Below are 13,135 nucleotides of genomic sequence, written 5' to 3' on the forward strand. Positions count from 1 at the left end.
GACTTTCTTGAACCATTTGAGGGAACAATAGTTATATTGTTTTAAATCATTTTAGATGTGCTTGTTCCCTGTTGTACTTGTTTCAGGATATCCTCAGATATGATTGGTTGAAACTTCTAGGATTAGTCAAAAATGGTATTCTAATCAGTTTATATTTAATTCGGTTTTTGCGTAAGAAGTTCAGTGTGAGTGTAAGACAGGTGTACAGCTTCAAGAAACAGGTTAGGAGTTCATGCTGAAATTACAAATCATGACTGCCATTTCATGACAGTCATGACACCATTCTGTTTTATAGAGTGTACAGGGCAGGCTTTTCATCACAGCAGGAGGGTTTATGGTTCATGCTAATGGCTCAAGAGAGGTCAAGTCCACTACTCATAACCAATGTAATGTACCTAGCAAATACATGTCATTTAAAATCAGATTTTAATGACTTAACTGTGAAAGTACATTGCACCTGTTTACACTAACAACAGCTTCTAGGTAGGTTCCTCATTACGGTGTTGCTATCAGGTGTTGAAAAACATGATAGATGCATTCTTAGTCACAACCTTTCAAAGGTTCATTTTTATATTTACTATTTAATAATATAGACAGTAGGGACCAAATGTCTGAGACCAATAGTGAAAATGTTTCTATTTTGCATTCTTCCTTAGTTTAATATAAAATTTTAAGTACAAATTATATTATCAGCATAACAATCTGTCTTAAGAGTATCATTTTATTTTATTTTATCTTATTTTATTGTATTTTAATTTATTTTATTGTTTATTGTATATATCTTATTGTTTGTCCTCTTTTGCAGCATGCACTTTAGCTGGTATGGACTCTGATCACTAAAAATGACGAAAGACTCTAATGAGCAGAAAAAATCAACCTGAGAGTCGTCTTTACACAAGTTTCAATGAAAGTGATAAAAAAAAACAGATTTTTTTTGTACAAAGGTCTGCACATGGCCATTGTCATAAATTTGCTTAAATTTGAATAGTGACCTAGAAATAATACAGAATCTTGAATATTTCTTCTTCCTTTTATTTGTCTTAACTTTTCTTAAAATTCTAAAACTTTCTGCGACTTATTTGCAGGATTGAATGAAAACAATTCTAGATTTTCAAAGTGGTCTTAGACTTTTGGTATTTTTTACATTTACTATTCAAAATCATTTTTATTATTATAACAAATATACTTTTTATGTATTTATTATAATAAAAGTGCATTATATCAATATCAGTAATATTAATTTGGGCACATTGTGATTGCTTATCTGTAAAACATAATCATGGCTCTTTGTGAGCAATGTTTAAATTATTCTTGATCATTCGGTTTAAACAAATACCAATGTTGTTAGAATTCTAACTTTACTAATTTGTTTTGGTTTTGTTTTGTTTGCTATCCATTTAGATTTATTTACTGTCTATAATCTCATGAGTTTCTTTCTGTCCTGGACATTCAGTGTAGTTATTCCGTGTACACACAATGCCTAATGTATGTTTGGCAGGTTTTTAAAGATCTGGTAACATGAAGTTCCTGGGCGTGATGTTATTCTCTAAATTTTCCAAACATTTTGTGCATGGATGCGAGTGAGTGGCTTGTTTGCGTGCCTGTGTGTGTGTTCTCCTGTCTCCTTATTCTAAGTGTGTCTGTCTTGTGCTCAGCCATGTGTGGAGAACACTCTCCTCTGTGGAGCACACCTGACAGATCAACCACCCAGAACACACACACACACACACACACACACACACACACAGACACACACACACACACACACACACACACAGAGTATTTCCTGTTGTTTGTTATTTTCTTGAGCTATATTTTGTGCTTACATTTTGTCTCTTGCTGTGTGCTGTATTCACACAATATCAAATGTCTTGATTTTTAATTTCTCACAGTTTTAAGTTCAGTAAGCATAAATTTGCTGTACACGATTGTCACCATAAGCTGTACTGTTTGTCTCTGAATTCTTTGTTTGTCAGTTGAAGGCTTTCACCAAAAGCTCCTTGAATTTGAAAAGCTGAAAAAGATTTTCTTTCTCTTTAAAACACAGCAACAGTCTAACCTGTCTTTGGTAAGGATTATATGACTACTTATTTTTACAAGCGACTTGTCTTCATCACCTTATAAAAACAAATGTGAGTGTTCAGGATATCGTGAAAAGTACTTTGTAGCTTGCTAATAAGGGCTGGGGTGACAGATGCTGCGGTTTGAGACGTCAGATGTGCACTGCAGTTTTTGTTGTATTTCAGTTAGTTTCAGCTTCATGCACTCTGCCCACAGAATTATGAAGACTGTCTAATGTAAACTACACACTAAAATCACCTCAACTCAACTAAGAATCTTACCTGTCACAGAGAATTTAAACTGGCTCCGGCTACCTGCTCATCTATGCACTGGTTTTATGAGTCCGATGGGAAACAATTGTTTATTAAGCTAAAAGCTTGTAGCAAGCAGTTGCATCTGAACACACCATAAGCCTTTCAGAGTGAGGTATAGGACTATTTGGTGAATAGGCTTGAGCAGATTGACCATGTTATCAGTCGCTGATAGCTTCCATCAGTCTTGATTGTCAATAAAGTTAAATGATTCAAATGTCTGAAAATATGCTGTCCGCAGCTTTATGATTATATTATATACATGGGACAGCTAGTATCATTAAGGACGACCTCTAGTCCGGTGAAGTGCAGCAACTCGACGTGGCATCGATTCAACAAGTGGGCGGACGATGTCTGGAGGGATGTTGAGCCATGCCGTCTGGATAGACACCTACAGCTCAGTGGTATTTGTAGGTGCAGGATATCAGGCAAATTAAGCGCTCCTCATGAGCTCATCACAAGTGCTGCGTGTGCCTAGTTACAAAAGTTTACAAAAGGGGTTAGGGGCCTGCTTTAGCAATGGCAGTCACATTCCTCAGCCAATCTGTGCACTTATAGGATGCGTTCATGTGGAGCTTCGTAAAAGGACATACTCTTTAATCAGGTTCCTCACAAGTGACAATAATTTGGTACATTTTACCACCCTGTCTGCTTCATCTATAAGGACACACTGGCCCTGCATTAATCTGCATTAATCATGCAGATTTTTTTAAAATTAAAAAAATGAGTTGCCTTAAAGTTTTCTCCTCTGTGCTCAATTATAGTTTTAGTTTTAGTTACGTATCCTAAAATGCCACATGCTCTGGTAATAGTTGTTGTTCTGGACAAATGACTGACTGTATAAGTCCTTTTTCATACCTTTTGCTCTCTATGGCGGTAAATATGCAAATGACTGTATCCTCCAGTGACTTTCCGCTTGCTGCTTAATTTTGTCCACCTGATGAAATTCACCTCCAGCTTTTCCATTTGCACAAATTGTTGTTTTTTTTGGAAACTTGCATGTCAGTGAGGGGAACAGCAGGCGTGAAAGAGGTTTAGCCCATAACCTCGCTGCTTCAGATAACAAGTAAGCTCTTAATCCCTCACTCTCGCAGTCTCTGTCATTTTTTGATAAAATTGTCGTGAAAGTGTGGCTAATTACGGTAAACACAATCGTTTTTTTATCTTTTTTCTTCATTTATGTGCCGCTACAGTTGAACCAAGGCAGGATAAAAATAGCCATTGTCTCCTTTTGTCCAAAGATGCATTTACCCCTCAAGTTCACTTTGCACTTGGCTTGTCTTAATTCCTTTCTAGTTCTGTTTTTGTTTGTTAGTGTGACTTAACCTCCACCTGACCAGACCTGGACTGCTGTGTATTCTTTACTGCATTGTATTCTATCTGGCAGGATTTGTGTATGGTAGAAACAAATTCCGTTTACATAACCTTGAATAGCTTTCAGGGTTTACTTACCCAATACACATCTCTAAAACAATATTCTATACAACTGTTTCTGACATTGTTTAATATAGGATTAAATGAAGCATGCCCTTCTGCATGGAGGCAGATTTTGGCAAAATCCATGCCGATAGTTGCACATGTTTGGGATCAAGCAATGTCTCAGTCCAAATCTATATGGACTTATGTAGGTCTTTAGGTTGATATTAGGGGGCTTCCATAGGGAGAATAGCACTATGATCTTTTCCCACTCAAGATAAAGCGCAACATCTACATAAACTCCTTCTCAGTAGAACTCCTTGTTGCCAGCTAACTGTACCTGAGGATCTGCGGACTGCTAATGGGGCAACAGCCGAGCGCTGGGAGATGCAGTCTAATGGTTATTTATGCCTGCATTACCTCTCCCAGAGTCCAAATCATAACAGGCAAATCTAATCTCAGAGCTGGGGCAGGGACCAGCCCCATGGCAAATGGACCACTAAGTGTCCTGTTTGGCCATCTTCCCCCTGTGCTGTAATTGTAGCTGTGCTGAGGAGTGCTGGAGAGGACAGGTTGATGTATCTTTGTTTAGCTTGGACGAGCAGTGGGAAGCTGATATTAGTAAGGCCATGTCTGCTGTGTTTTTGTGCAGGCTCATTTGCAAAGTGCGCTATCAGTAATGTAGTTTGAATCTGTACCACAAGGAGGAAGATATTGATTGTCTTGGAATGGAGTAGCAGATAATAATACTAATTGTTTTTCAAATTGCTCCAGCAAAGCTACCAAAATCCTATGAGATTTACCTTACCATGTGAAGCCAAATTCTATCTACTGCTGAGATATATACATATATATATATATATATATATATATATATATATATATATATATATATATATATATATATACACATATATATATATATATATATATGTATATATATATATATATATATATATATATATATATATATATATATATATATTAGGGGTGCGGAAAAAAATAGATTCTTAGATGCATCGCGATGCGGACGTGAACGTTCTGAATTGATCCACAAATGTCAAAAATCGATTTTCTAAATATTTTATATATAACGTAATGTTGATGGAACGCAAAAGGCGGAACTTGGAAGGGAAGCGCCCGGACTTGGAATGCAGCGCCCGGACAGTCTGTGACGGCACATAACAAAAACACAACTGGATGAGCGAGAAATCCGACCGGTGTTGCATCCGATTCTGTTCCCCCTGGAAATCATGTTCCCTGTGAGAAATCAGGTCCTCGGGCACGCGCATTCAGGAAACAAAAACCAACGCTGGGCAACGCTGGGACTACGGGAAGCAAAAGGGTCCAAACAGCTTGTTTCCACCGGCGGAGAGCAAAACGAAAAGTATTTCCCGGTAAAATGCTACCAAAATCGGTCTTTTGTACGATTTATTTCTGTTCACTGTGATATAACATTATTTCTGAAATGCCAGTTCTGTGTTTGATGTGTTTATTAACCACCGCTCGTGAAAATAAAAATATAGTCATCACGATAGCTTCATGGTTACTGTTATTAAGAACGCAACACGTTTTGTTTGATTATATAAAACAAACATATTACTCGACTCAGTATTTTTATGCGGTACAGACTTCACCATGCTGCAAACAGTGTAAACAATAGGACCATATGTAGACGAGTGAATAGTCTCATCCAAATGAGTTCCCCCTACCAAATATAACTCAAGAAGTATCTGTTATAAAAACTACTTTAGTGTTACGCCAGGGTGATTGTTGGGGAGCAGAGTTTTTTTTTCTTACTTTTAAAATACAAATACTTTACAATAGTATGAACATGAGTATTAATATAAATATGAATATAACGTTTCGATTTTCTATTTTCCCTCAAATACATGAGTTTTGCACTTTGTCCACTACTATTTTTATTACATGCACTTGAAAAAAGCAGACACCTTTTCTTTTTGTTTTACACAGATTCCCTGTGATGAATGTGAAAGATTCCACACAGTCTGTGTCAATAACCCTGAGCTGGAGGGACAATATACATGCATAGCATGCGCGTGTGTCTAATTTCTGTAGATTTTTGTTACAGTGAATCAGTGATTTGTTATTTTTTTCTTGAGTGGCTGTCGCTTTTTTCCTTTATAGTGTTATTTTCAACATTGGTTTTGTACAAATATTGTTAACAAACAGAAATGTGGAACACATAAAATTGCAAATAAAATGATGGAAAACTTTGCCAAATACTATGATTTTTGTTGTGTGAAGGAATTTTGTTCTGTCTTTAATAAAACAATCATTTTGTGTTTTTCCAGGTCATTTAAGGTCATTCATATGTTTGAATAAGTGTTTTCCATCATATTTCAAAAAAGCAATCAGTTACATTGGAGTCAACTGTTTGGAAGAACTCAGTTCAGTCCCAGAACAATAACATTTGTGTTACACTGGTAAACAAGCAATGTCTGTCATATACATGCTGTTTACAAAGCCCCTCTGACCTATAATGGAGTAATATTTTGGGTATTTCAAGGCTGTGTTTGTGAATGGTGAGAGATACAGATGAGGCATTTGTCCCATTCGAAATGGATTCCCCTCACTGAACCCTTTGTGTGCAGGTTCTCTAAATAATTGATGTAGCATGGCTTAGTATGACCATAAGTATTTCATCCCTGTGGTTGGTGTTGAGGAGACCCCTTCCCTGAGGTTTATTTGCTGGAACAGCTGTGGACAAGGCATTTAATTCATTCAAAGTGTATTTCCCAAAAGAAAAAAAAACTCTGCTCCCCAGCAATCACCCTGGCGTAACACTAAAGTAGTTTTTGTAACAGATACTTCTTGAGTTATATTTGGTAGGGGGAACACATTTGGATGAGACTATTCACTCGTCTACATATGGTCCTATTGTTTACACTGTTTGCAGCATGGTGAAGTCTGTACCACATAAAAGTATTTTCGAGTAATATTTTTGTGTTACATAATCCAACAAAACGTGTTGCGTTCTTAATAACAGTAACCATGAAGCTATCGTGATGACTATATTTTTATTTTCACGAGCGGTGGTTAATAAACACATCAAACACAGAACTGGCATTTCAGAAATAATGTTATATCACAGTGAACAGAAAGAAATCGTACAAAAGACCGATTTTGGTAGCATTTTACTGGGAAATACTTTTCGCATTGCTCTCCGCCGGTGGAAACAAGCTGTTTGGACCCTTTCGCTGCCCGTAGTTCCAGCGTTGCCCAGCGTTGGTTTTTGTTTCTGAATGCGCGTGCCCGAGACCTGATTTCTCACAGGGAACATGATTTCCAGGGGGAACAGAATCGGATGCAACACCGGCAACCTCTACATTAAAGCCAGGTTAGATCAGGAGTCACAACACAAATGTTAAGAAGAGCCATTTTGTCCTTTCAACAAAAATCAAACCACCTTGGGAGCCACAACATTTAATGTCCAGTATGTCTCAGTATGTGATAATGTCCTAGTACAGGCTAAACAAAATAAACGAGAGCGCGGATTTACTTTGTTTTGCTTTAAGCTTCACCTACAGCCGCTTTCCTCCCATTTCCGCCAGAAAACTTTTACTCAAAACTAGATCAGTTTCTTGTAAAATGTCTCTCAACATTCGGCTGCCTTACGAGGCTGAAGTCGCTTCTTATTCTCCAGCTTCTTGTTCGAATTTTCCCCGTTCCACCTTAAATTCTGACTGAGGCGCCGAATGTAAATGCGGCAACATTTAAGGTGGAACGAGAAAATTCGGAAGAGAAGCGACTTCATCTTTGCGACTTTTTACTGTTTGACAGTCTCTCGTTGCAGATTTAACTTGCCAGGAAACCAACTGCGCTGCTTATAAATGAGAATGACGCATCGTTGCGTCAATTCTCAGTCGTTGCGAAAGAGGGCTTTCGCGCTATGTTGCACACGTCCCGTCTCAAAGATATTTTACTGACACAGCGATCCCCCCCCCCTTTGAATGAGAGCCTTCTAGTTCACTTGCTACATCACTTTGATTTGATTTATTAATAAAAGATATTGGAAGTAAATTCATTATGGATCATTACAAATACTTTGCTTTAAAACTACCAAGTCCTCACACAGTGAGGAAATAGAAATGATGTATAGAAAAAAAAAGATGCATCAAGATGCATCGATAATCGTTTTATAATCACATCGCAGCCCTCTGAATCGTAATTGAATCGAATCGTGAGGTGCCTAGAGATTCCCACCCCTAATATAAATGTTTATGTGTGTATATATATATATATGTGTGTGTGTGTATAATATAAAAAAAAAAATTGTAGCTAGTAATATATTGATCCTTAACCATTAATGCAGCACCAGCCTTTACAATATTGATATCACAGAAGTGTATAGGTGTGTGGCCATATTTGGTGCTACATCTTCATTAGTAAGTTAAAATTGTGTTTTTCTGTTGCTCATATTCTTTCAGCACATGTTTAAGCTTTGTGACTTTCAGCTGCTGTATCAGCTTCCATTGTTTAAGGAAGTCTCCCAACAACACATCTTAAGACGCGTTTTTTTTTTTCCCAGTTATTTACGGCATCACATGATGCGACCGAGCTAGGAGGATGAAGGCTAGTGTGTGTTTCCTATGAGAAACATGAAGCACTATTGTTGTGCTGAGTAATGGCGAAGAGGAACAACACATGCAGAGAGAACAAGGCCATCTGTGGTGTCTTAAACTCTCAGCTACAAATGATTGTGGCATCACCAGCGTTCGAATTCACAATCTCCTGGTGACAGGGCCAACACATATGCTGTTGTCTATGTTGAAACTCAAAGATACCTGGTTTTACAAAATGGAGAAAAATCCATACAAAACTGGCTACCGGTAGTTGCTCAAATGTTTTAAATTATGAGGGAGCATATGCACTGCACGTTCAGGCCCGTAATCCAGTTTTGTACATAACAAGGCAAGCAGTGCGTCTGATTTATACCAGAAACTGGTGCTGAACACTTTGTACACTGGGCCTAGAATGTTTTATTTATTGTGTGTTACGAGCATCCTGACCAATCATAGATGTTCTGTTGGTGTTTCGACATTCACATGATTTGACAAACATAAATAATTTTGGTCAAAAATAGCACAGGCCAGTCCTTAACCACATGACATCAAGGGTTCACTAATGTGTTTTTAATAAATTGGCAGGTATATTATGTAATAATAGTGTATTTTGGCCATATCATGCAGCCCTAGCAGAGAGATGCTTTATTTCCTGGGTGGAACATGCCACTGAACAGCTCAACATGCCTGGAGGAGAACACTAACTGCCAATTTTGCAACATCAGCCAACAGACTGCCGGCTATTCTTGTGCTGAGTGATGGGGAAGAGGGAGAACACAATGGAGTACTTATTGATTTGTACGTGGTTGCTCTGGTTAACCCTGCTGTGCTTTTGCTGTGTGGTGTGTAGGTGCAGTGATTGGGGATGGTCAGTCTGCCGTTGCCAGTAACATTGCTAACACCACCTATCGACTGCAGTGGTGGGACTTCACCAAGTTCGACCTGCCAGAGATCAGCAATGGTGAGTGTCCTGCATTGAATACCAGTCCACATCAGCTGACATTTCTTAATGCCACCATGAAACCCAGCGCACAGCCTTTCTTTGTTTTAAAAATTGTGTGGACGTATGAACATTTTGTTTTGTTGTTACTGTTTAGTGGACTTTTTTATTATATAATTTACTTTGTACTTACATTTCCCATTTTACCACAGCCCTAAGGCTATACTGCACATGTATGTATGTAGAGTAGGGCTCGACCAGTTATAGATCTCACAGATAATCAGAGCTGATATTCAGCGTTTTTCTGATTATCAGGATTGGCATATGAACTTGCTTCCTTGCTGATAAAAGTGCCTTTCTTTATGCACATATCTGACGCAACTGCGATCAGCAAAACATGCTTCTGTACTCTGGGCCAATGTCCTGCCTAAAATGTTACTGGATTGCTTGAAATGTGGATAAATCATCAAGCGCAACCAACCAGCATTTCTGGAGCCTGTCTCTTATGTTCCATACCGTGTTGAGTAAATCCAATCAAACATGCTTTTAAGTGTTTGAGGGAGGCGCAGGAGGAAATGAAAAAGTACCTTTTTCGCTCCCACAGTGAGAGGAACAGGTAAAAACATCACAGTAGTAAACAACATAGTTGGCAAAAAGCTCAATGCAATCTGTCACATAATTTCACTCACTCTAGTCAAACAAACGTGACTTGTGCGTGCAGCTAAAGTCATTCCCGAAACGTCACATTCGAGTGAGGTTTCTTTGTGCGGGAGCAGACATGCTGTGCGAACCCACACTGCTTCTGTAGGAGGCTGAACACTTTGAGAATGTGCATGTTATTTGTAGAATCATAATGTATTGTTTTACATTTAATAAATAAGTTATACATATTTTCTGGTCATTTTCATGTCTATTTTCACTTGTTAAAAGTACAAACAGCTGCAGCTCGCTACCTCCAAAAATTCTGCTGCTCTGCTTAGGCTAAACAGGCTGTTTCCATCAAATCATGCAGCACAGAATGCACCTGATACCTTCAGCACGTCCAACTACTGCTTGTTATTGCATAAGACATATTTGTGGTTGAACAACAAAATTCATATTCCCTCATTGTTGTTACTTTTTACAAAGTAGGGACAATTTTTAGTGCATGATTGCTCAGATGCTTACTGTAATGTTTTACTGTAAAACATTTACAGATGTATACATTTGGTTAGTGTAGGCTTTACAGTTTTTAGTCTAGGTTTTCTCGCTTGCATCCATATACTGAAAAGACAAGCTCTGCTCCTGATGTGTGCCCTTCCAACACTGTCAGTTACTTATACAACGTATCTGTTTTTTAAAAATGTAAATTTAAATATATTTGTATAAATGTTTATTTACAAACATCTGTTCTTACAAACAAACTAGTATACATTGTTGAGAGCTGTTTGTTATTTTTTGTGTTTATCATCTTGAAGACAATTTTAAAATGTTTGCATCAATATTTTTGCAGCCTATACTGTCTAAAGCTCAAATCACTTTATTTTTTTATAATGTTCTAATATTCATTTAATATAAGTTGTGAGTTGCATTCTTGTAAAATTTCACACTACAAACATCACATTCGTGGTAAATGAATATCAGCCATAAAAATTAGTTATCTGTATCCTTGATTACTAATAATTGATTTCAGGATCGGCCCAGAAAAAACATTTCAGTTTACGCCTAATATAGGGTTCTACATTAATGGTGAATTTGTCTGGTGATAGTAGCTGTACTGCTGATCTGGTGAGCCTTTTCCTGTAATAGTAATTTAGATGAATTTCAGGCAGTTTTCCACTTGCCTCACTTTGATAACTGTAATTTGCCACTGTGGCTTTTTCTCCGAATCATGTGGAGGAGCTCAGATCAGCCCAGAATACAGCTGGAGGACAGCCATTCTGTGGGCTGCTGCTGATAATGCCATTATTATCCTTCATTAAAACAGGAGCCGTTTTTTTTCTCTCTCATTTCTGTTCTCTTCTTGCTTCGTCTGTCTCTCTCTCACTCTCTCTCCTCCTTCTCCTCTCATCTGTCTTTGCAGAAATTTGCTGATCTGTCTTAAAAAGATCAAAACAAGTTGGAGTGCTTTAGTTGTCCCATACATTCAATTTTTAAGGACAGCAGCAGTCATTTTTCATGCTCATAGCCACATCTTTAAGAACCATAACTGTAAAAGATTTGTTTATTTTTAGGGACATTTTTTTCCTGGACTGTTTTGTAAAGAAAATGATTTTGCCCGTTGTAGAATTTAATGGGCTACCAAAGAAAGAAATAAAAGTTATTGTTATATGAGAGTGGAGCTATAGCGGTGAGCATTACATCTGAAAAATAATTTATATTGTTTACAGTAATCACAGTGGTGTTTACAGTAATCACTGTAATCAGTGGTATTAAGAGGCTTCTCTTCAGTGCCACCCAAGTCATTATTAACAGTAAGCAGCTTGTTAGTGTTTCTTTTTGTCTTTTTTTCCTGATGTATAATGTTGAATTGTGAACACATGGATACACGAGTCATAGTCACATGTGGCATTATGGAAAACGTGAGGCACAGGGATTTACAGTTGGTCAGTAGCTTATAATAACCACAGCGTGGGCTACGCCTAATACGTCATGTGGCCAAAAGTATGTGGACACGTGACCTTCACGCCTGTATATGCTTGTTGGACATCTCATTCCAAAACATGGGCATTAATATGGAGGTGGCCTTTAACAGCCTCTACTCTTCTGAGAAGACTTTCCACAAGAGTGTGTCTGGGAATTTGCGCCTAATCAGTCAAAAAGGCATTTGTGAGATCAGACACTGATGTTGGACGAAATGGCCTAGCTTGCAGTCAATGTTCCGGTTCATTCCAAAGGTGTTCAATGTGGTTCTGAGGTCTGTGCAGGCCACTATAGTTCCCCCACACCAGACTTGTCAAATCATTGTCTTTGTGGAGCCTACTTTGTGCACAGAGACACAGTCATGCTAGAACAGGAAAGGGCCTTCCCCAAACTGTTACCATAAAGTTGGAACTGTAAAATTGTATGTTCAATTCCAACTTTTCATCCAGTCCCACCCAAGTCTGCTACCAAGTATATACCACAGTGATACCTATGTGTAGAAGCTTTCATTATAAACCTCGACTGTAGTTATAGAATATAGCAGTAAGTGTTTAAAATGTGTAATTTGTGTGTAAAAGTTTAAACACTCCCTGTCAAATGACATAGTTTATTGATTTTCTAAGTGAAAATAAGTTATCACATTCTCTACAGGAAACAAACCTAAATATAACATTTGACTACAAATTTTTGGCCACAAGGTCTTTCTATACTGAGTTTAACATATTGGAAAAAATAAAACATAAAATCTAAAATGTGCCATAACTTTTGCACAGGCTACATTTTATGTTTAGTTTTTTTTTCCTGTACAGCTATAAGAAAAGTATGTTTCATAGTTTTCATGCTCCTTATGTGTGTCTGTATACATTAGTCTCTGTCGAACAGTGACAGCAAGAATCACATCCAAGGAGCTCATTTGTGAAGTTTTATGTCTGAAATACTTTTGGCTTGTTGAACTATAGCTGAATGTCCTCTAAATCCAGACATACAGTGTGCCATTTTAGAAATCTTTTTCTTTGTTGAGTCAAACTATAGGTTTGATAGTCCATCGTCTACGGATAAAGTTTGCAATTTATATACTCACACTGTACGAAAACACTCGGTCTGACTGATGTGTTATGTGAAATGCAGCCTACAGACAGCTTTTTCTGTGCACAGTTTCAAATAAAGCTGTTTCATTCAAAATAACATGCTGCGCGCCG

General features: G+C 37.7%; 1 protein-coding gene across 9 annotated transcripts in view; it reads left to right on the plus strand.

Moving 5' to 3' along the window:
• The window catches only part of ambra1a (autophagy/beclin-1 regulator 1a), a 155,349-nt gene that overhangs the window by 49,954 nt on the left and 92,260 nt on the right, over positions 1–13,135 (plus strand). For all 9 annotated transcript variants that reach the window (XM_036583962.1, XM_036583965.1, XM_036583963.1 and 6 more), the window contains one exon: positions 9,225–9,335. In XM_036583962.1, coding sequence (XP_036439855.1) covers positions 9,225–9,335 — 111 coding nt within the window. The remainder of the gene's footprint in view (positions 1–9,224; positions 9,336–13,135) is intronic.

This window comes from Colossoma macropomum, unplaced genomic scaffold (genome assembly GCF_904425465.1).
Source record: "Colossoma macropomum unplaced genomic scaffold, Colossoma_macropomum, whole genome shotgun sequence".
Classification (NCBI taxonomy): domain Eukaryota; kingdom Metazoa; phylum Chordata; class Actinopteri; order Characiformes; family Serrasalmidae; genus Colossoma; species Colossoma macropomum.